This window comes from Helobdella robusta (genome assembly GCF_000326865.2).
Source record: "Helobdella robusta unplaced genomic scaffold HELROscaffold_61, whole genome shotgun sequence".
NCBI lineage: Eukaryota > Metazoa > Annelida > Clitellata > Rhynchobdellida > Glossiphoniidae > Helobdella > Helobdella robusta.
In genome coordinates this window covers 446,509-470,837 of record NW_008705338.1, presented here as the reverse complement: position 1 = coordinate 470,837, position 24,329 = coordinate 446,509, and the positions used below count along the sequence as shown (strand labels likewise).

At 34.1% G+C, this 24,329-nt stretch overlaps 3 protein-coding genes across 3 annotated transcripts; all 3 read left to right on the top strand.

Moving 5' to 3' along the window:
• Positions 1-2,530: 2,530 nt before the first annotated feature.
• On the top strand, positions 2,531-6,225 carry HELRODRAFT_180380 (hypothetical protein; the record flags this gene model as incomplete). Its single annotated transcript, XM_009029687.1, has 3 exons — positions 2,531-2,615; positions 3,364-3,484; positions 6,096-6,225. 3 exons carry the CDS (start codon positions 2,531-2,533, stop codon positions 6,223-6,225), a joined length of 336 nt encoding a protein of 111 aa, XP_009027935.1.
• Positions 6,226-6,555: 330 nt separating this feature from the next.
• HELRODRAFT_87870 (hypothetical protein) lies at positions 6,556-15,047 on the top strand (the record flags this gene model as incomplete). Its single annotated transcript, XM_009029631.1, has 3 exons — positions 6,556-6,639; positions 14,540-14,653; positions 14,769-15,047. Coding segments are annotated over 3 exons (477 nt in total), but the record flags the coding sequence as incomplete, so codon positions are not given.
• Positions 15,048-15,857: 810 nt separating this feature from the next.
• On the top strand, positions 15,858-18,775 carry HELRODRAFT_180379 (hypothetical protein; the record flags this gene model as incomplete). Its single annotated transcript, XM_009029686.1, has 4 exons — positions 15,858-16,256; positions 16,448-16,602; positions 16,683-16,754; positions 18,754-18,775. 4 exons carry the CDS (start codon positions 15,858-15,860, stop codon positions 18,773-18,775), a joined length of 648 nt encoding a protein of 215 aa, XP_009027934.1.
• Positions 18,776-24,329: the final 5,554 nt, after the last annotated feature.

The following is a 24,329-nucleotide window of genomic DNA, read 5'->3' as shown; positions in this document are numbered from 1 at the left end:
GATTACAATCAGACGTTTAGTCCAGTAGTAAAGTTGACTACAGTTCGCTCTGTACTAAGTATTGCAGCAAGTGAAAAACTGCATCTTCTTCAATTTGATGTATCAACTGCATTCATGTATGGTGAACTTGATGAAGTGATCCACATCAAACAACCAGAAGGATATAAAGATGGCTCAAATAAAGTTTGTCTATTGGTCAAAAGTCTGTATGGTCTAAAGCAAGCACCTCGTTGTTGGAATCAATGCTTCAGCAAGTTTCTTTTTGAATGTGGCTTTAAGTCGAGTGGAGCGGATCCATGTCTGTATGTTAAACAACAGAATGAAAACATTATGATGTTAGCATTGTATGTTGATGATGGACTGGCAGCCGCTAGCAACACAGAAGATTTAGATCTATTCATTGGAAAATTGAAGCTGAAATTTCAGGTTACAGTTAAACCTGCAACATATTTTCTAGGTCTTCAAATAGAAACTCTATTGGATGGAAGCATAAAAGGTTGTCAATCTGGTTCAATCCATCTTCGTTTTGCGTCCAGAGACCCGGTTTCCCAAGGTAGGACGTTGTTTTCTTTGCCATCAACTTTTTGCGCCAAATTAGACGATCAGTTGTATCCATTTTGTTTAAATTTAGAGCTTTCATGTCTTGCTCGATTGTTTGCGACCAGGACTTCTTTGGACGGACTTTGGGACGTGTGCCAGGTACTTTAACATCTGCAAGAGAAGTTATGGCACTGTTTCCACTTCGTTTGACATGACCAAACCACCGCAGACGGTGTTGCCGGCATTCGTCCTTTATATCATCTAAACCAGCACGACGCAAGATTTCGGTAAATTTGATGTGGTCCTTCAGACTAAATCTATCGAAATCCTGCGTCGTGCTGGTTTAGATGATAATATTAATCTGATAATCTGGTTATACAAGGAAAATTCTTAAACTTTTCAGATTTGAAGAATGTAAACCAGTTCACACCCCAATGCTTAAAGAAAATGATAATAATCAATCAGACATAGCAGGTTCAGAATTCTCTTTTCGACAACCAGTTGGAGCATTAATGTACCTGGTGTTAGGTACAAGGCCAGACATTGCGTACAGCATTAGCTATTTATCACGCTCCCTCGAGAACCCAACACCAGGAGATATAATAAAAGCAAAACGAGTGCTTAGATACTTAGCAGGAACAATCTATCAGAGCATTGTGTACAGATCAGACAGTACAAAAGAAGTTTTACAGTGTTTCAGTGATTCAGATTTTGGAGGCTGTAGAAAGACTGGACGTTCGACCACAGGTATTGCAGTGATATATGCAGGAGGCATAATATCATGGATTAGTCAACGACAGGCCATAGTTGCAACATCTACAACAGAGGCTGAGATCATCGCTGCGACAGAGGCTGTCAAAGAAACAATTTGGCTTCAAAGATTATTCAAATCATTACAGGTTGATTTGAAAGATGTGCCAATCTTGCAAGTTGACAACAGTGCTGCAGTCAATTTAGCTCAGAACCCACAATTTCATCGGCGAACACAACACATTGACTTGAAGAACTTTTTTATTAGAGAAAAAATTCAAGATGGAACGGTTGATATCACACAAATTTCAACAAGAGATCAAGTCGCTGATGTGATGACAAAGTCACTGGACAGAGTCAGACTGAAACTCCTGTGTGGACATATGGGACTAATGTCATAAAACGTTTTGAAACAAGGGAAAGTATTGAAATAATATATATGTATATTATATATGTTTCAATATATTTATGACTTTCCATAGTTTCAGACAATCTTATATTATTGCTAACTTGACTAACTTGCACGTGTATGGTTTTCGCTTTTTGTCGACTAACGTGTCTTCTAATATTTCAATTAACGTTTCTTTAATAAACAATTATATTAAAAACAAACAAAGAAGTTTTTTATTTGAAACAATGAAGAACATAATAAAGATATATAGATGATATATATCTGTAACATTGTAAGTGGTTCTGCGTATGTCAGAGCTGCAATAATAAAGGTACATGAAACAAGGGAAAGTATAACCCTCTTATAAAAAAAAATTACATTTCACTTTATTCCAAGTATATGGTTCATTCGCTTTATTTTACATCATATGATTCTACAAATATGCTTCATAATAATAATCAAACTTCTTAAGTATATGGTTTTCAGAAAGCACGACGATTTTAAACCAACTTGACTATGCTTAAACCAGAAAAATGGTGCTAAATACGTTGAAATATCATGCAAATGCATGAAATAAATTAATTTAAAATAAAATGAACAAAATTTTTTAAAAATAAGTAAATATTTATTTAATAAGGTATAAAAACGTGACAATTGTAACATTTGTTGAGTTTAGTAAATAATTGTTCATAAAACCTACAACATAAGGCCAGACTCTAATGCGCACTAAAAATGTACGCGGGTGCGTTCGATGGCTTTGCGAAAATATTGTCCTAAAGCAGCTATGTTGTTTTAAAAACGCAGCCTGTCTATCAATTGCGTATGTTTATGTTCACTTAGCAACCGGAAATGTCGACTGATGATGGTCGGGGCGTCAAACAGCAGTTTTCGGGTTTCAACTTTTTAAAAATTTATCAAGTTTATGAAAGAAAAAGTTAGTTTTGTATACTTTAATTTTTTAATTTTTTTAATAAAAAATGTCACGATGGAGAAAGTGAAAAGAGAATTTGTGATAAGTAAGAAGACCAAATAAGAAATAAGATAGATAAATAAGATAAAAGAAAGGCCCAAAGCAGCAAAGCGGGAAGCATATAACAGTGCTTACTTAATTGCTTTTAATATTAATTTTTTTTAATCAACGTTTTGCACTTTTTCTATTACTATCTTGAATTAATAATCTATAGAAATTTAACAAATTTTTGTCAAAAAAGTTTATAACATTTTTTTAAGTCAGTACACATCAATAAAGAAATACCTTCATTGATCCGTCAAAAATAATAAATCACAGTTAAAGTTTGATATTAAATTTTTTCACATATTTCCATTTTGTGAAGTTGTTCATGTGTTTACTTATTTTATTATCTATATTATATATATCTATATTATATATATATATATATATATATATATATATAATATCAAACACACACATATATATAACGATAGTTGGAGTTAATAAAATAAGAAAAAAATATAAAAAAACCATAGAATTAATAATAATAAAATTACTCTGTTTAAATTTAATGAATTCAAAATAAAAATTCACACAACAGTAGAACACAAGATACTACTTTAACTTTAAAAAAAACATATAACAATATAACAAATGAAAAATTACTTCTTGGCTGCGTTCTCTGACACCATCTCAACAACACCAAAATCTGAAACAATCCTGATTGGAGGCGATCTCAATGGCCACGTTGGAGAGAAAACAGATGGTTTTGACAACGTACATGGCGGTTTTGGCTATGGAGAACGGAATGAAGATGGCAACCGCACCCTTGAGTTTGCTGACAGTCACAGGTTTTGTTTACTGAAAGAGGTTGGAACATCTCATAACATACAAAAGTGGACCATCAGCCACGCAAATTGATTTCTTCGCTGTCAAGCAACAACACGTAAGGCTATTCAAAAATGTCAAAGTTATACCTGGCGAATCATGTGTCGCCCAACATAAACTCCTTGTGGCAAACCTGGTTGTCGAACTGTCACAACATAAGTCTAAACAAATGCCTCGGAGAATCAAAACGTGGAAGCTGAAAAGCAATATTTATCGAGAAAAATTTCAACAGATTGTCGCCACACAGTTAACCCACTGGTAGCTGAAAAGAAAGCTGCTTACAAGCAATGGCAAAAATCAAAGTCTGTTGATGACCATAAAATTTTCCGTGAGAAGAACAACTATGCAAGACGTCAAGTCGCACTGGCTCGGACAGATCAGTGCAGAGAGTGGTTCACTAAAAACAAAGGTGAACAAATGAAATCTCTGTATCGTATAGCAAAACAAGCAAAGCGTATGAAAAAAGACATAGTTGGTGCCTCATGTATCAAAAACGACAAAAATGAGATGGTTCTTGAACAAGATGAGATCAAGGTACAGAACCGTCTGTTAAATGAAACTATGGAACTATAGCATGACAGTTCCGCTATACAAAGACAAAGGTGATCCATTGAACTGTTAGAACACTCTCTGAAAATTGTCCGGAAAATACATTGAGAGAAGATTAACGTCGTGCATCACAATCGCAAATTATCAATTTGGTTTTCTAGCAGGGAAATCAACAATTGATGCAATTCACATCCTTCGGCAACTGCAAGAAAAGTACCTCGTAAAGCATCAACAACTATCACACATCTTTGTAGACCTTGAAAAAGCATTTGATCGAGTTCCCCGTGAAGCAATGAGATGGAGTCTACGTCGACAACTCATTCCAGAATATTTTGTTTGTCTTGTGATGGAAATGTATACGAATACGAAGACTTTGGAAACACAGATGCATTTGACATCGGCGTTGGAGTTCACCAAGGCTCGATTCTCAGTCCACTGTTATTTATAACTGTGGTGGAAGAAATACAAAACCGATACGCACTAATGACATTTGGAATTTAATATATACTGATGATATCGTTTCAACAGCCACGTCTTAGCAGAATGCAGCACAGATGTTAGGAGATTAGAAGACCAGACTCGCCGATCATGGATTCAAAGTCAATATCTGCAAAACCAAAGCAATGAACACTGAGGAACTCATCCAATCCACAGCTACTGGACGATGGCCATGTTCAGTTTGTAAAGCTGGTGTAGGTAACAATTCAATCAAGTGTCAGCGTTGAAGTTGTTGTACTAGATTTGTCGTCATTGGCCATGTTTCTGCACCATATAACAACACCGGACGTATCACAGAACATCTCCTAGATGTTGAAACGACGTGACTTTCTCTACCTTAATGGCTTCGTATTTGTTGTTGTGGATTGAAGCAAGCGGGACAAACAAAATTGGACACTTTATATAAAGTGACAATTATTTTTGAACAACGTTTGTGACACCACTGGTTACACTGCTGATCAAATGCTTTTTCAAGGTCTACAAAAATGTATATCCCGATATGATGAACAGTTCAATGGATCACCTTTGTCTTTTTATAGCGGAACTCTCATGCTATAATTCCATTCAGTTGGCTTTGAGCAATTTCTCCACACTTCACGGCAAAGTTGTAGTAACGTTTGGATACCTGTAGTACCAGATGCTTTGATAATGTCATTTGTTAGTCCAGAGGGCCCTGCTGCCTTTCCATCCTTCATAGCTTTCAGAGCTTCTGTAAGCTCCTCTACAGTGATGTCTGGAATCGGATCTTCAATGGGTGGAGCGTCAAAGTTGACATTGATGGGATTTATTTAATTTAACACGGTTGAAGTATTCTCTCCACTGTAGCTTGATCTCATCTTGTTCAAGAACTATCTCATTTGTGTCGTTTTTGATACATAAGTCACCAACTATGTCTTTTTTCATACGCTTTGCTTGTTTTGCTATACGGTACAGAGATTTCATTTGTGTGAACCACTCTCTGCATTGATTTGTCCGAGCCAGTGCGACTTGACGTCTTGCATAGTTTTTCTTCTCACGAAAAATTTTATGGTCATCAACAGACTTTGATTTTTGCCATTTTTGTATGCAGTTTTCTTCTCAGCTATTGCATTTTGTACACTGTCATTCCACCACCAAGTGTCCCGTTCATGCTGGCGTTTTGTACCAGTTTTCCCACAAACTGTAGTTTTATTGTTTATTAAAACGGTTTTGTATACACTCCAATCTGTACTGGCTTGCGATTGGTGGTCTAATGTGTGGCGACAATCTGTTGAAATTTTTCTCGATGAATATTGCTTTTCAGCTACCACGTTTCGATTCTCCGAGGCATTTGTTTAGACTTATGTTTTGACAGTTCGACAACCAGGTCTGCTACAAGGAGTCTATGTTGGGCGACACATGATTCGCCAGTTATAACTTTGACATTTATGAATTGCCTTCGGTGTTGTTGCTTGACAGCGAAGAAATCAATTTGCGTGGCTGTATCTTATGTATGTATGTTTTGTATGTTATGAGATGTTCCAACCTCTTTCTAATATATGTGTTCAGCAAATTCAAGGATGCGGTAGCCATCTTCATTCCGTTCTCCATAGCCAAAACCGTCATGTACGTTGTCAAAACCATCTGTTTTCTCTCCAACGTGGCCAATGAGATCGCTTCAGATTTTGGTATTGTTTAATTGGTGTCAGAGAACGCAGCCCAGAAGTAATTTTTTACCTTTTTGATTCGCCTGTCTGTGGTGCATATGCAGAAAAAAAACCTTTTAAAAAAACCTTGTTTTGTAAACCTTATAGTTAATAATAATTGAAATTTTTACGTTAATGGTACCTAACAATTTAAATTTTAAAACATTTTAACCTAATCACTTTGTTCATGTTTAAATTTTGCATTGTTAGCATAATCTGCTTAGATTTTATTTAAGTTTGGATTTTTGGATTTTTTAAAAATTGAAAACAAAATAATTAATGTTAATTTTTTTCAATTTAAAGCAAAAAGTTGCCTTGGAGTTCTCCTTCTTCAAATGTTGCTGTACTTTAATGCTGTATTTTTTCCAGTCTGGTTATTGGTTGTAATTACATTGCTTATTTTAAAAGTAAATACAAAATTTTACTTAGATTTCATGTGGTTCTTACAAAAATTTCAATTTTTTTTCGAACTAACAAAATAAGCAAATCAAAATCAATTAAAAATATCAAAGTTTTACTCCTATTCTAAGTATTGGATATTAAAAGGATTAATTCACGTTTCTTGTGGATCAAGTTTCGCATAGAAAAGCATACAATGATTATTTTTTCTGCATTCGCACCACAGACAGGCGAATCAGAAGAGATGAAAAATGACTTCTTGGCTGCATTCTCTGACACCATCTCAACAATACCAAAATCTGAAACAATCCTGATTAGAAGCGATCTCACTGGCCACGTTGGAGAGAAAACAGATGGTTTGACAACATACATGGCGGTTTTGGCTATGGAGAACGGAATGAAGATGGCTACCGCATCCTTGAGTTTGCTTAAAGTCACGGGATTTGTTTACTTAACACAATTTTAGAAAGAGGTTAGAACATCACAGTTAGACCACCAATCGCAAGCCAGTACAGATTGGAGTGTATACAAAACCGTTTTGATAAACACCACAACTACAGTTTGTGGGAAAACTGGTACAAAACGCCAGCATGAACGGGACACTTGGTGGTGGAATGACAGTGTACAAAATGCAATAGCTGAGAAGAAAGCTGCATACAAAAATGGCAAAAATCAAAGTCTGTTGATGACCATAAAGATAAGTCTCACTGGCTCGGACAAATCAGTGCAGAGAGTGGTTCACTGAAAGCAAGGTGAACAAATGAAATCTCTGTACCGTATAGCAAAACAAGCAAAGCGTATGAAAAAAGACATAGTTGGTGACTTATGTATCAAAAACGACAAAAATGAGATAGTTCTTGAACAAGTTGAGATCAAGCTACAGTAGAGAGAATACTTCAACCGAAACAAATCCCATCAATGATCCGATTCCAGACATCACTGTGGAGGAGCTTACAGAAGCTCTGAAAGCTATGAAGGATGGAAAGGCAGCAGGGCCCTCTGGACTCACAAATGACATTATCAAAGCATCTGGTACTACAGGTATCCAAACGTTACTACAACATTGCCGTGAAGTGTGGAGAAATTGCTCAAAGCCAACTGAATGGAACTATAGCATGAGAGTTCCGCTATAAAAAGACAAAGGTGATCCATTGAACTGTTCATCATATCGGGATATACATTTTTGTAGACCTTGAAAAAGCATTTGATCGAGTTCCCCGTGAAGCAATCATGTGTCGCCCAACATAGACTCCTTGTGGCAGACCTGGTTGTCGAACTGTCAAAACATAAAGTCTATACAAATGCCTCGGAGAATCAAAACGTGGAAGCTGAAAAGCAATATTCATCGAGAAAAATTTCAACAGATTGTCGCCACACAGTTAGACCACCAATCGCAAGCCAGTACAGATTGGAGTACATACAAAACCGTTTATCTAAACGGTGCATCAATCACAACTAGAGTTTGTGGGAAAACTGGTACGAAACGTCCGCATGAACGGGACAGTGCACAAAATGCAATAGCTGAAAAGAAAGTTGCATACAAGCAATGGCAAAAATCAAAGTCTTTGATGACCATAAAATTTTCCGTAAGAAGAACAACTATGCAAGACGTCAAGTCGCACTGGCTCGGGCAGATCTGTGCAGAAAGTGGCTCACTAAAAGCAAATTAAATCTCTGTATTGTATAGCAAAACAAGCAAATCAACAATTGATACAATTCACATCCTTCGGCAACTGCAAGAAAAGTACCTCGTAAAGCATCAACAACTATCACACATTTTGTAGACCTTGAAAAAGCATTTGATCGAGTTCCCCGTGAAGCAATCAGGTGGAGTCTACGTCGACAACTCAATCCAGATATCTTGCTCGACTTGTGATGGAAATGTATACGAATACGAAGACTTTCGTCAGCACAACGGTTGGAATTACAGATGCATCGGCGTTGGAGTACACTTTGGCTCGATTCTCAGACCACTGTTATTTATAACTGTGATGGAAGAAATCACAAAACCGATACGCACTGGTGACATTTGGAATCTAATATGAATCGTTTTAACAACCACGTTTGAGCAGAATGCAGCACAGACTCGCCTATCATGGATTCAAAGTCAACATCAAGAAAATCAAAGCAATGAACACTGGTAAACCCATCCAATCCACAGCTACTGGATAATGGCCATGTTCAGTTTGTGAAGCTGGTGTAGGTAACAATTCAATCAAGTGTCAGCAGTGTAACCAGTGGCGTCAAATACGTGCAGCCTGAAATAAATGAATAAATGGCATCTTCTTACCTCTATATTGATGCGGCGTGACATCCCACTACCACTACGATCAAGACATTATAAATCTGTGATACGTTCGGTGTTATATGGTGCAGAAACATGGCCAATGACCACCAAACTGGAACAACAACTTTGACGAACCGACATGAAAATGCTCCGATGGATGCATCGAATTAGTCTGAAGGACCACATCAAATCTACCGAAATCCTGCGTCGTGCTGGTTTAGATGATATAAAGGACGAATGCCGGCAACACCGTCTGCGGTGGTTTGGTCATGTCAAACGAAGTGGAAACAGTGCCATAACTTTTTGCAGATGTTGAAGTACCTGGCACACGGCCCAAAGGCCGTCCAAAGAAGTCCTGGTCACAAACAATCGAGCAAGACATGAAAGCTCTAAATTTAAATGAAACGGGTACAAATGATCGTCTAATTTGGTGCAAAAAGTTGATGGCAAAGAAAACAACGTCCTACCTCGGGGAACCAGGTCTCTGGACGCAAAGCAAAGATTGATTGATTGATTAATGTTGATCGACTATTCATTCGTTGAGTTTAAACTTTATTTTGAATGTTTTAAATCTGATTACAGTTTTGATTGATTGATTGATTAATGTTGATCGACTATTCATTCGTTGAGTTTAAACTTTATTTTGAATGTTTTAAATCTGATTACAGTTTTATTTCTCAGAGTTTTTATTACTGCTATAGTTTTTTATTGTCAAATAAGTTATGATAGTGATTTTTTTTTATTTGGCTTTATCACATTTAAAGAAATGTTGTACAGTTGATAGTTTACGATAGTGATTCTTTTTAATTTGGCTTTATCACATTTAAAGAAATGTTGTACAGTTGATTTTTTATCAGTATGCTGATAGATTAGTACTTTTGTTTTATTTAATAAACAACTTTCTGTTATCCTATTATTATTGTAAATATTTTTTTTTTGTCAATGACAGCTGAGTTTCAAAATGGTTCTAATTATTTTACCAAAAAGTTACAACATGTTTGTTTATTATTAGTTTAATTTGATGTCGAAGTATGGCATTGAAAGGCTAGGTATATCTTCCTGATGAAAATTTATCAAACTTATCTGGAGCTCACATGATTTTAACTTTGTAAATTTTATTAATTTGATAAATGTGTTAATCGATTTAGTTTAATTCGTTCTTTGATTCACAACTCAATTTTACAAGTTCAGTGATATTGGTCGGTAATTTTTGGGGTTTTTTGACTTCACGAGGTTTTGGCATTGGCATGACTGAACCCTCACGGCCTTTCTTTAGAATATTAATATGATTTTGCCAAACATAATTAAAAGCTTAATGGCAATTTTTGAAGAATAATTATTTTATCTGGAATCCGCAAAGGTTTTACTAATGTTTATGACATGTAACTGGAATTGAAACGATGTTATTATAAGGTTCATCGTCGTTAAAATTGAAGTGTTTTTTCCAGTTTCCTGCTTTTTGTAATATTTATCATTTCTGTGGTAGAATTTTTTGTAATTTGTCTAGTATTTCAGCAATTTCTTTTATTGTTTATAACATTTTTGTAATTTATAATTTGTAATTTCAGAGCCTGAAAACTGCGTTTTGAAGCTCCTAACATTCACGTATTAAGACGAAATTACAATAAAAAGAAGGGTCTTAAAATGTTTTTAAATATATGGTATAATTCAATATTTATCTCACTAAAATTTTAAAAGTTTATGAAAAATCAAAGAAAATAGTTTAATAATTCAAAAATAAGTGGCCGATTAGTTAGCGTGTCGGTCTACTACTCCCACGATCGGGTTCGAATCCTGCAGTTTCTGCAGGCTCATCCGGGTAGCCGATCCCAGGCCAACCCAGCCGTTCATCCTTCCTAGGTCGGTAAATGGGGAGACGACGTAAGTTGCATGTTGGCCGGCTCAGGGGTTCAAATGTGCATGAAAAACATAATAAAAAGATTATAGATAATGTAATAAATATGTAAAATTGTAAGTGGTTCTGTGTAAAAAACAAATGACGAATGATATAAACGACAAATGCTGGCAACACCGTTTGCGGTGGTTTGATCATGTCAAACGAAGTGGAAACAGTGCCATAACTTCTCTTGCAGATGTTGAAGTACATGGCACACGTCCCAAAGGCCGTCCAAAGAAGTCCTGGTCGCAAACAATCGAGCAAGACATGAAAGCTCTAAATTTAAATAAAATGGATACAACTGATCGTCTAATTTGGCGCAAAAAGTTGATGGCAAAGAAAACAACGTCCTACCCCGGGAAACCGGGTCTCTGGACGCAAAACGAAGATTGATTGAACCAGATTGACAAACTTTTATGCTTCCATCCAATAGAGTTTCTATTTGAAGACCTAGAAAATATGAAAGCTCTAAATTTAAATGAAATGGATACAACTGATCGCTTAATTTGGCGCAAAAAATTGATGGCAAAGAAAACAACGTCCTACCTTGGGGGAATTGGGTCTCTGGACGCTAAACGAAGATTGATTGATTGATCTTTTTACATTTCTGAACTGAAAGAAGAAAGAATAGAAAACTTGATCAGCAGGCAATCAAACTGAAATTACAAGTCACCGAAATGCAGGGATACCGAGTACTTACGTACGTACTTAAGTACTAAAATTGCACTTATATACTTGTACTTAAGTATGTGAAAAAAATTGTACCTATGTACTTAAGTACTTTTTCAGTACTTACACTTATAAATAATATTTTTTTCTTATAATTACTGACTAAAATAATTGTTGAGTTAGATGTTGCAAGATTGTTTCTAAAATACAACACAATCATCGGCTCCCGTTGAACGTTTGTTCAGTCAAGCTGGACTAATTCTTACATCAAAAGAAATAGACTGTGTGATAATGACTCATTTGAGTTTCTGTTGCTAAAAAAGAACAAACTGAACTGTGTGTGACTGTTAATAAATAAACTTATTGAAAATAAAGTGTCAGAAGTGTATCAAAAATAAAACATTTTGATTTAATTTTCACATGTACTTATATACTTAGTACTTGTACTTAGTTCTTAAATACAAAGTACTCAATTGTCTACAGTAATTAATACTTAAGTACATTTTTTACTGAGTACTTGGTATTTATAATTAACATTTTTTGAATATTTACGTCAACACTGCCGAAATGTCAGAGAAATTAATAGCATTAAACCAAAGAGTGGACGAGCTAGAACGGAAACCGCAGTGAGAAATAAAGAAAATTACTCAGAAAATAGAGATACGCGCCTGCCAAACTAATAAAACTACCAAAGTTAAAACTAATAAAACTGCTGGTAAGTACCATCAAACTACTGGTAGCAGCAGAATTCAACTATAGATGGAACGCGAGAGAACGAACGACGGCATTGCCAAAGACCGTCACAGCTTCGAGATTCTAACCGACGCGCAAGACAAATATGGAAACAAATATACGGAAGACAACCTGAATGCCGTATGCAGAAACCAGGGGAAACTACTCAGCATCTAGCGCAAGACATGAAGTGATAGATTTTGCTGGCGCACCTAACAAGTACCCCGAAATTTATGGACATAACGGCTACAAAAGCCTTATGAAACCAGCCACTTACAAAGCCTCACAGTCGCAAGATAAAAACACTTAGATGCAGGTTTCAAAAATAATGACTTGGTGTGACGTATCGTGTGCTGTATCAGCCCGTGTAAAAAAAAGACGGTTTGCGAAGCTTCAACGAGATTAGAAAGGCCATACCGAGTTTTTTCCAGATTGAATGACGTTGTTCAACGCACTCAAGAACACCGAAAAACATGAAAGCCGTTCACGTAGACAAACTAAATTTTTTCCACGATGACAGCGACGTTAATTGTAGGAATTTGTGTTGTAATGAGCGAAAACGATTATTTTACAATTGATTAATGGAATTATTGTTTGCTCTTTCTATGGTAATTTTGTGACCAAGCTGAGAGATATATAAGGGAACGTAGGTTCACTGATTTAATGACGACAATTTAATTTATAGAATGACGACAATGATTAACACTTATATCAGTATCTTAAGATAAACAAACCTTCTGCAGAGTTTTTAATTATAGAAAGGCATGAAAAGTAGTTTTTATTTCTTTTATTTCATTAGTCTGCCTTTCTGCGAGTATAGATTATTATAGTTTTATTTTTTTCTACTAGTAATAATAATTTTAAAAAATTGCATTCCATGCCTTTTTATTCTGCTATAACATTTACTTTTTTTTTATTGATTGTCAATGTTTTTTGGAAATTTTCAGTATGTCAGATGTATTACATGATTAGATGATTTCGGATGTGTTTGTCACTTAAATATTTGTTATTTGTTAAATATTTAAGTGACAAAGTTAAATATTTGTCACTTTATTTGAATGCCAACAGTAATAGAAACACTAAACTACATAAATTACAACTTCGCATCACACCTTCTAGAAACTTCGCTGCTGACTTTGCTTCTTAATCTCCTTAAATACATGGGATTTTTAAAAATTTAAAGATTACAATTATAATAAAGATAACTAATAAAAAATTATGTTATGGGAAGAGCAAGTGAGATCGAAAGGTGATGATTTATGCAGTCAGCAAACTAAGTTGAGGTAATGACCAGATCAAATGTATTGGAATGCTGTTACGCTGAAATAGATTATTTTGTCTAGTGAGAAAAGACGCGATAATATTTCTATTATTAATCTTTAAGCTTTGACGAAGGCACAGGTCAGGGACAACATGCAATAGTAAAAATATTAAAGGCAATATAAAAGAATAAAAATGGAAAAAATAAATTGTAAAACACAATAATAATGATAAAAAATAAATAAAAATTTTTAATGGAGAAATGAAGTTACGGTTAATATAAAAAACATTATTTTAGTTAAAATCAAATATAAAATCATAAAATATAGATTGTATTAAAATTTAAAACTATTTCTTGCTTTAGAATTAACATATAAGTTGCTTTTTGCGCGTTACGTATTTATATTTTTTTAATTGCTTGTTGTTGTTGCCCTATATATTACGTCAGCCAATTGGTTCAACCGAATCTGTAGCCATTTGGCAACCTCCACAGGACTATCCCAAAGGTCTATTGCGTTGATATGAATAGGGTTCTTGATGCTATTTAAGAGATATGACACATCGTCCGGTTAGAAGTAGCAAAACAGACAAATGTTGTTCAATTTTGATTAGTAGCTATCGATGATGATGCACAGAAGTTGTGCAAGTGTTCCATTGACAGATCCTAGTAGTATTTGCTCAAACAGATTTAATGTATGGGAGGAGGCCATCCATTGAATAAAATTGTTGCTTTAAACGAATGGTTGCTTTATGCTATTGTTGTTGTGTCCCTGTTGAGCGTACCGCAGCTTGAGTTGTTAATTTTGTTTGTCAGTTCTTTTCTACGAATGTCTTGAATATTAAAATACCAAAGTTGATAATGAGTATCAAATAATATTAAAATGGTTTTTATTTGAAAATTAAGTATTCGGTGGGATAAAAAGGTTTCTGGGAAGCACTTCTTACCGAAGTTATCTAATTCATTCACATCACGAATGGTTTTTGAGTTGTAGATAATTATCGTATTTATTTCGTTTATGATTTATTTTTGCATATGAATAATCAAAAAATATTTCAATTTTAGATAGATATTTTGCCGAACTTTTACGAAACGATTATGGTCAGTTTATATGCATGCATGTCGCTGGTTGAACTCACACGAATCTATTTGGCATATGTAGGAAATTTAATGGAAAAAGTAATTATATTTTAATGCATTATTTTAGTATGTTTAAATTTAGATTTTTTTTTAATTTAGATTTTTTTTAATTTAGATTTTTTTTTTTGTAAAACATTTTTTTAAATTCAACTAGGTTACGGAGTTGGCAGCTTTCTGGGTTTTGACTGTAGCGTTACAGTTTCCAGCAATAATATTTCTGAGTGTTTATGGTCCCTTTTTGCAAAAACCTGTTGAACGATGTTTTAATATTATTTTAGCTTTGTTTATAATTACGGAAATAATCGTTGGAGCTTATTGCATTAAGAAAATGGTGGATCTAATGATGATTCGATTTAAACTGAAGCAACATAGCGGTTTGAATAATGTTTTGGAGAATAAAGTTTATGTCAACGAACTGTTTCAAAACGATTGACTGACATTAAAATTCTACATTTTACTTTTTATTTGTCATTGCACTAGTAAGGTACTTATTGCTTCTTATTATATTGTTTTTTTTTCATTTCTTTTTGTTTTTATATGTTACACAACTCGCACTTTCTTTTTGGCAATTTTACACATTCAAGTTTAAAAATTTACAAAAATTTTTTTATTTGGATGCACATTCTAAACTAGATTATAGAGAGAAGCTAAATGTATTTAGAAAGTTGATTTGAATAAGTTGAAAAAATATTTAAATAACGTAATTAGGTACATAGTTTTTTTTATTATTTCATATCATTTCGATTATCATTGAAAAAAACACCTCAAAATTTTTTTAAAACCGTTTGTGTTGAAATTTAATAATTTAAATTTATTTATTAATTTTATTAATTCTGCAAATTAATTCTTGCAATGTCGAAGGAAGATTTTACGCGTCGCAATTATTGTAAATTTTTTTAAATTTATTTGCCGGAGTATTTTAGTAAAAAAAACAAACTTTCGTATTTCACTGAATGTTCGACTACATTATGGTCCAAGATTTTTCTAGTAATTTTAGCTATGTGTTTCTATTTCATGTGATTTTTTATAGCGCCAGTTTGTACGTGCATCGTCAGTTTTCTTGATAACTTTAGTCGTCGTCATACCAATATATTCGGAATTATGATGCCCACACTCATCAATATTACATTTTGAACAAAATATTAGATGGCTATGTATGGTCCTAGTCCTGGGCATGACATAAAACTGCATCCACGCTGCCTTGCGTGCTTTTGAGCAAAAGGCTAGGCCTACCGCTTTCTAAATGGCGGTTGTCGTCAGGATGGGTGTCAGGATGCAAAAACTTTTCCCCAACTTATGCCATCACAAAAAAAAACAATGGCCCCTAGGCCTTAAGTGGTCAAGGGGTGCCAAGAGGCCCTGGGAAGTAAGCAATAGCGGAGGGATGTTTAGAAAAATTCAGAATGGCCCCTCTATGGTACTTAGATTTGGAACGCTCAATGTTGGATCACTGACTGGCCGCAGCATGGAAATCGCAGAAATGATCGAATGTAGAAGGCACTGCCTTCAGGAAACCCGATGGAAATCGAATGGTGTCTGTCATATCAACTCAGACAAAAAAAAATATAAACTATTCTGGAATGGTCAAAAGACGGCCAAAAATGGTGTTGCAATTTTTGTCAGAAAACCGCTAGCCCAAGAAGTACTGGATATTAAAAAGATTAATTCACATCTCATGTGGATCAAGCTTCGCATAGAAAAGCAAACAATGATTATTTTTTTCTGCATACGCACCACAGACAGGCGAATCAGAAGAGATGAAAAATGACTTCTGGGCTGCATTCTCTGACACCATCTCAACAATACTAAAATCTGAAACAATCCTGATTAAAGCCGATCTCAAATGGCTACGTTGGAGAGAAAACAGATGGTTTTGACAACGTACATGGTGGTTTTGGCTATGGAAAACGGAATGAAGATGGCAACCGCATCCTTGAGTTTGCTGAAAGTCACGGGTTTTGTTTACTGAACACATATTTTAGAAAGAGGTTGGAACATCTCATAACATACAAAAGTTGACCATCAGCCACGCAAATTGATTGAAATTGAAAGTCAAGCAACACCGAAGGCTATTCAAAAACGTCAAAGTTATACCTGGCGAACCATCCTTGAATTTGCTGAACACATATATTAGAAAGAGGTTGGAACATCTCATAACATACAAAAGTATGTGCATTTTGATTTCTTCGCTGTCAAGCAACAACACCGAAGGCAATTCATAAATGTCAAAGCTCTACCTGGCGAATCATGTGTCGTCCAACATAGACTCCTTGTAGCAGACCTGGTTGTCGAACTGTCAAAACATAAGTCTAAACAAATGCCTCGGAGAATCAAATCGTGGAAGCTGAAAAGCAATATTCATCGAGAAAAATTTCAACAGATTGTCGCCACACAGTTAGACCACCAATCGCAAGCCAGTACAGATTGGAGTACATACAAAACCGTTTTAATAAACGCTGTAACTACAGTTTGTATGGGAAAACTGGTACAAAACGTCAGCATGAACGGGACACTTGGTGGTGGAATGACAGTGTACAAAATGCAATAGCTGAAAAGAAAGTTGCATACAAGCAATGGCAAAAAATCCAAGTCTGTTGATGACCATAAAGATAAGTGCAGAGAGTCTAAACAAGTAAAGCGTACGAAAAAAAACATAATTGGTGCCTCATGTATCAAAAATGACAAAAATGAGATAGTTCTTGAACAAGATGAGATCAAGCTACAGTGGAGAGAATACTTCAACCGAAACAAATCCCATCAATGTTAACTTTGACGCTCCACTCATCGAAGGTCCGATTCCAGACATCATTGTAGAGGAGCTTACGGATACTCTGAAAGCTATAAAGGATGGAAAGGCAGCAGAACTCACAAATAACATTATCATAGCATCTGGTATGCAGATATCTAAACGTTACTACAACTTTGCCGTGAAATCTGGAGAAATTGCTCAATGCCGTCTAATGTGTGTCCAATTTTGTTTGTCCTGCTTGCATCAATCCATTTGAAATAGCAATGTTTTTGAAGCCATTAAGGTAGAGAAAGTCACATCGTTTCTATATCTAGGGGATGTTCTAGATTGTCCTGGAACAACTGAAGCTGCCGTTCGAGCACGCATACGTGCAGCCTGGAATAAATGAATAAATGGCATCTTCTTGCCTCTATATTGATGCGGCGTGACATCCCACTACCACTACGATCAAGACTTTATAAATCTGTGATACGTTCGGTGTTATATGGTGCAGAAACATGGCCAATGACCACCAAACTGGAACAACAACTTTGACGAATCGACATGAAAATGCTCCGATGGATGCAACGAATTAGTCTGAAGGACCACATCAAATCTACCGAAATCTTGCGTCGTGCTGGTTTAGATAATATAAAAGACGAATGCCGGCAACATTGTCTGCGGTGGTTTGGTCATGTCAAACGAAGTGGAAACAGTGCCATAACTTCTCTAGCAGATGTTGAAGTACCTGGCACACGTCTCAAAGGCCGTCCAAAGAAGTCCTGGTCACAAACAATCGAGCAAAACATGAAAGCTCTAAATTTAAATGAAATGGATACAACTGATCGTCTAATTTGGCGCAAAAAGCTAATGGCAAAGAAAACAACGTCCTACCTCGGGAACCGGGTCTCTGGACGCATAACCAAGATCGATTGATTGACTGTGTCCTCTACAGTAATATACATAAAGAGTGACTTTCCATCGAACGATGCTATTTTGGTATTAATGGATGGTTTTGTTGTAGACAATAAATCTATGAATTCTCTACTTGATTTTAGGTTGTGGCTGTTAGGGGTTTATGATGAATTATTTTTTTGAGTATTTTTGCAATGGGGTAAGTGGTGAAGGTCGTATCATTGGTCGTAGAGGGTTGTTAGCTTTATGTGTATATATTGGATTGTTAGCTTTATTTGTATATATATTTGATTAAAACTGTCAATTATTTAAGAAAATCCAAGCATGTTCTGTGTTAGTTAGCTTTCTTGTTTAGTTTTTCTATTTTTCTAATGGTTGGTCGTAAATCATTCCCAAGTGTCTTGAACCAAAATTATATATATATATATATTTTATAAATTATATATATATGCATATAGTTATATACAATTAAAATTTGAACGCTTGATCTCTACAGACTTGATCCTGATTATTTCTGAAGCATTGTTTTGTTTTAAATACACTTTAAATTTATTCTTGCCAAGTATTTCATGAGTGATAAACAATAAAACTCATATAACTCGCAAAGGCCTGTGAAATCTTAAGAGTTTATTAACAACATATTCGGTAAAAAATAAAAAAAACTGAAGCTCAGTTTTCGTTAAAACAATTTTTTATATTTAATGATAATATCCATAAAAACGTGTTTTTTCGAACAAAAATTTAGCAAACCATCCCCTACTAACCCTGTAAAAATTTCAGGGTTTATAAATAAAAAAATCCATGTCTGTTTATAAATTTCTGAGCGTAGGTTTTTGTGAAAAATTTTCAAAGATTTAGTGCAAAAAAACATTGAAAATGCTTTTTATTGAATAAAAATTCAATCATCCCGATCGTATCATTTTTTATGGATATAATAACAGTTGAGTTAAAATTTGAATTAATTCTAAAGCTTTTTTAAATTCACTTTAAGTTTGTTCTAGCCAAAGATTTCAAATAACTCGCTACCGATGTAATTATCACAACTCTTTAACAAAGATTAATTGCATAACTTTCTAACTAATGGTAATACCATAACTTATAAACAATGGTTAAATGGATATCTTTTCAAAATATCATACCGCCAAATATAATACCGCATATTAATGAAGTGAGGTATAAAAGGATTTTTAAATATGAGGCGCAAGCTAAAAGATGGCTGTAATTGCTGCGTATGTGTGATGGAACATGTATTAAGAACAGACACTAAATCTAAATACCAGTCTTCAATTCAGAAAACTAAAGGAATACTTTGAAAATATTTTAAAAGCCAGTGGAGAATTAAATAAATTCCAGTCTTCAATCCAGAGAACTAGAGGAAGAATTTTAAAATATTTTAAATGCCAGCAATAGTATGGAGGATTTTTTTATTATACGTTAAAAAATTAGAATCTACTGTAGAAACTGTTACAACATTGCAGGCCAATAATATGTAACGAAAATAGAAAGTAAATAACGGAGTAAGGCATAATAGAAATGAAAATAAATAAGAATTAAAAAAAGAATAAATTGTGGATTGTTTGACATAGTAGGTAGGTTATGTGTTTGCAATATTGAAGAAATAAATATTTATTGAGTTTTAATATATTTAAGGTGTATTGTGATGAAGGTCTTATTCTAGTAAATTGATAGAATGACGACTAAGATAGTTATGTTTACGTTGACGAAGGTTGTGTGGAGTAATTTTGATTGTTTGAAATGGGGTTGGATAACGTGGTTGCTGTTAATTTCTACTTTCTTGATCAGTTTTGAATCGAGTGTGTTGAATATCTGAGTGTATGTTTGCATTGTAAAATTTATTGTGAGAATGAAATATTAGTTTGGATATAACATAAAGGCGGCTGCATCAGAAATGTATGCAAAAAAATTTCAGGATGTTATTTGGGAGAAAGTTGATTTTATCGTTTGCTTTACATAAATTATTTAGAACAACAGTTGTTACAAAGTTCATGCAAAAAAATTTAAGGATTAAATAATTAATTCAATTTTTTATCAAAAACTAGTAATAAACATTGAAAGAGTCAGATGTTCCAAATTATTCATTTACTAGTTACATGAGTTTTATTGTTTATCACTCATTGAAATCCTTGGCTGAATAAATAAATGTGTGGCGTGAGAATGGAATATAATTGTTTAGCTATGTTGTAAGTCGTTGTTGAACTTAACGGAAAGTTTTAATGGGAAGCCTGGTTTGTGTTTTCACGTTCCCGCACATGTATCCTGGTACATGTACGCCTACTAATTTATTAAACTTTAAATTTTTATATCTATTAATATTATCAATTAAATTTAATAATTTAATGCTTTTTAAAATAGTCAGTGAAATTTTTTGTGATTTTACAAAATTTACTGGTATTCTTATGTGCGTTCAAAATTACGTAAGAAGAAAGTTTATCTTGTTTCCTATTTATAATGTTTGGATTTGAACGTAATTGCATTACTATAGGCCATTATTTATGATTTTGCTAATAAAATTACCTCTGGTCTTATATGATTCTGAAAAGTTGAGACGAGACATGCTTCATTGAATGTTCTTTTATTTTCGGTTTTAGTAAATGGTAGATCAAAATTTCTATTTTTAGTCATTTTTGTAGTAATTTAGGCGGTTTCTTTAATATTAGGCCTCTGTTACAGACTTTTGTTACATTTACATATATTCGTTACTAATTTTGTAGATTTCATAAATTACTGCATTAATTTATGGTCTTTTACCAGCATTCACTATGACAAACCGGAAAAACTTACCAGGTGAACAAGAACGCGAGCAACGAATGCTCCATCTTTCTCGTGAGCTAGAAATTCTGTAACTTTCATAAATTACTGCATTAATTATATTCTTTTACCAGCATATATATATATATATAAATTCACATATTATTTTATTTATTTATTTCAAATCATTTGTACTGCGCAAATTAAATAAAAAGAAAATTTCAAAACCGCTACAAATAAACAATTGTTTTGAGTACGCGTAAATAAACAATAATTAATTTTTGATGTTTTAAGACTCTTCTTGAAAGCATCGATGGTCATCTTCGGTTTCTTCAAAGACTCTGGCAATGCTTCGTGCACCAGTACACAATTGAGCACTGTTTGCTATCATTAACTTTGAGCGATGACTTCTCAAGCAAATGCCCTTCGACGTAACTGATTTTTTTAAAATTTATTTTTAACAAATATTTAGGCAAATGTCCATTCATGGCCTTATACATCGAAATGCACACTTGAAAATTTTCTGCTTTTCAACAGTCAACCAGTGAAGATCTCTCAGAGTCTTACTCACATGATTAAATTTTAGTCCGCCAACAATAACTTTTGCTGCTCTATTCTGTATCGACTGAAGTACTTTTTGATGTTTGTTATAATAGATTTCCGTGATAATTTGTATTCCTTTGAAATATAAATACTTCAGCTATTTATATAATGGGTCTGAGTTTTTGTGCTTTCAATGCTAGCTTCCACGCTAAGCTTTAATGAGATGTTCTTGGGTTTGAAGCAAGTGCTAATGTTGGCCGGCTTATTACGGAGTTGCTTCGTAGGAGCGAGACTACTTTGAATAATTGATGAGCAGGTCATTTATTTGGGAAGCCATAAAACAATAGTCCAACCGCGAGTGAATGAATGCATGAACATGTCTACATGGCTGATCTATTTAAATAGCTTCGAATGCGATACAACTTATGCAGGTGATATGTACATGATGAAGAGAGCATTTTTAAGTGATGTTTCATTGACAGATTTGGATCCAGAACAAAACCCAAATTCGTTACACTTTCACAGAACTCTATCTCGTGACCACCAACATTTACTAAGTTGATTTTAATTTTCGCCAACTGCTGCCAAGTTGCCACCAGCATAAACTTAGATTTGCATTGATTTAATTTTAATCCATTGTTTTACATCCAGGCATCAACTTCAGATAAGCACATTACCAGTCTTAAATGGGAGAATAGAGTTCAGACAAAATCTTCAACAACGCGGTTTCATTGGTGTGATAACGTCCATAGCCAGATTGATTGATGGGCATCAGATTGTGCAACTCCAAATGTGTTAAAAGTTGCTTTGCCACAACACGTTCAACAATCTTTGAGAGGAAGCAAATTTGATATTGGACGATAATTTTTCAAATCTTATTTGTTGGTCTTAGTATTTTTCAAAAGAGGAGTGATGGCTCAATGGTTAAAGGCGTCTGGTCTTTCTATTGTAATGACTGCGTTCGAATACACAGAGATCCCCGCCCATCATAAACAATGTGTACGATGCGTGGTTTGCACGCGTATTCATATACGCTGTGTGTGTTTGTCGTTGAAACCTCTGAAGCAAACGCAAGAGAGAGAGAGAAACCTTTAACCTAACCTTAACCGCATGTTTACAGTATAGCGGAAAAATGCCAAATTTTAAACTTGCATTAATGAAACTTGTGATAAACGTAATGAACAAACTAACATATTTTTTCAAGATGTGCGTCGGAATAATATCTAACATGCATGTTTTCGCTGGTGACTTGAGTAGTGTTTTAACCTCAGACTCTGAAACTTCAGCAAAACATGAAAACAATTTACTTCCATTAATCCTACTGATTCCATCTGCACGCCTTTTTTTCCTAGCGTTGGATAAATTTTTTTGTTACGTTTCTCAACATTTTTAACAAAATTCTTGCCTTCATTATTTATTTTATTAATATTAGAATAATGTACCCGTAGATTTGAAGAAACTCAACATGAGCTGACATGCTTTCAAGAAACGTTTGAAAACCATTTGTTTAGACATTCTCGAGTAGAGCTGAAGTTATTCAACAGCGGCGGCCGGCCCTCCACAAATCATATAGATTTCCAATACATTCTTGAGTGTATAGGAACTATTTCGATTTTTCAATCTTCAACACATTGTAGAAGGGTTTTTATAACGTAGGCCTTTGTTCCTTTATTGTCATCAGTGACCATTTCACTGTCTTCTTTACTAATTGATATGGTTTCTTTGTTCGGTCTAATTGTTTTGGTGTTATGTTTTATTGCTTTGATGCTAGGTGAGTGCATGGTCAGTCGTGGATGGAAACTTTTATTAAATAATATGAACATATCGACATTATTAATGATTGCAATAGTTGTGGTACATGATAAAATGATAGGATTGAACTAATGAGAAAATGATTCACTTTACCATGGTAACAGTTTGCTGATGTTCTCTGCCATATTTAAGAAAGTGTGTTAATGTGTGTGTTCTGCTTAGCGGTCGATCTTTTTTGGATGCTGGTGGTGACGAATTTATGTTGTTAAAGAAATTGAAATTGGTCAATTTTTTTTATAAATGAAAATAAAACTTTATAGAAGGTTATAGATCTGTAATTTGCATGGTCGCTAATAATAATAATTTCGCGCCCTACAATTTTGACGTTTTGTTCCCACCTGGACAATTTTTAAAATTTCTCGTTGTTAAATTTTTCATTAAAATTTTGTTTCTTTTTCGAATTTAATTGTATATTTTTTTAATTATATTAAAATTATAAAAATTTTAAATAAATTAAAAGCGCACTGGTAATGACGGTATAACGTCGAAATAATTTTAATAAAATGTATGTTAATTGAAATGAAGTTTCAATTTTAAAGACTTAATTTCTTTCTCATTTGTTGTACCGGCTTCGCATGTAGAGAAACCACAGGTTTTTAAAACTTTCATTTTAATTTTTGCTGATGTCACCAGTATAACGCATTTTTTAAAACGACCCAAACTATTCTCCCGTAATGGCCATTTTTCCGTCAATTATTTGAATTGTTATCACTGTAAATTGAGACAGTTAAAGTGCTCCGACTAGTCGACATTCAGATGTTATTTGAAATAAAACACTCCATTTCTTCCTAAAGCCTTAGATTTTTATATTTGTTGTCTGTCATTCAAGTTAGTTTTTGTATGGTTTCTTAATTTAATAGGATTATTTTATACAATTTTAAGGATACTATTTTTAAAAAATGAAAAGAATAACACAATTAAATACTAAAGTTTTTCAATGTCTAGCAG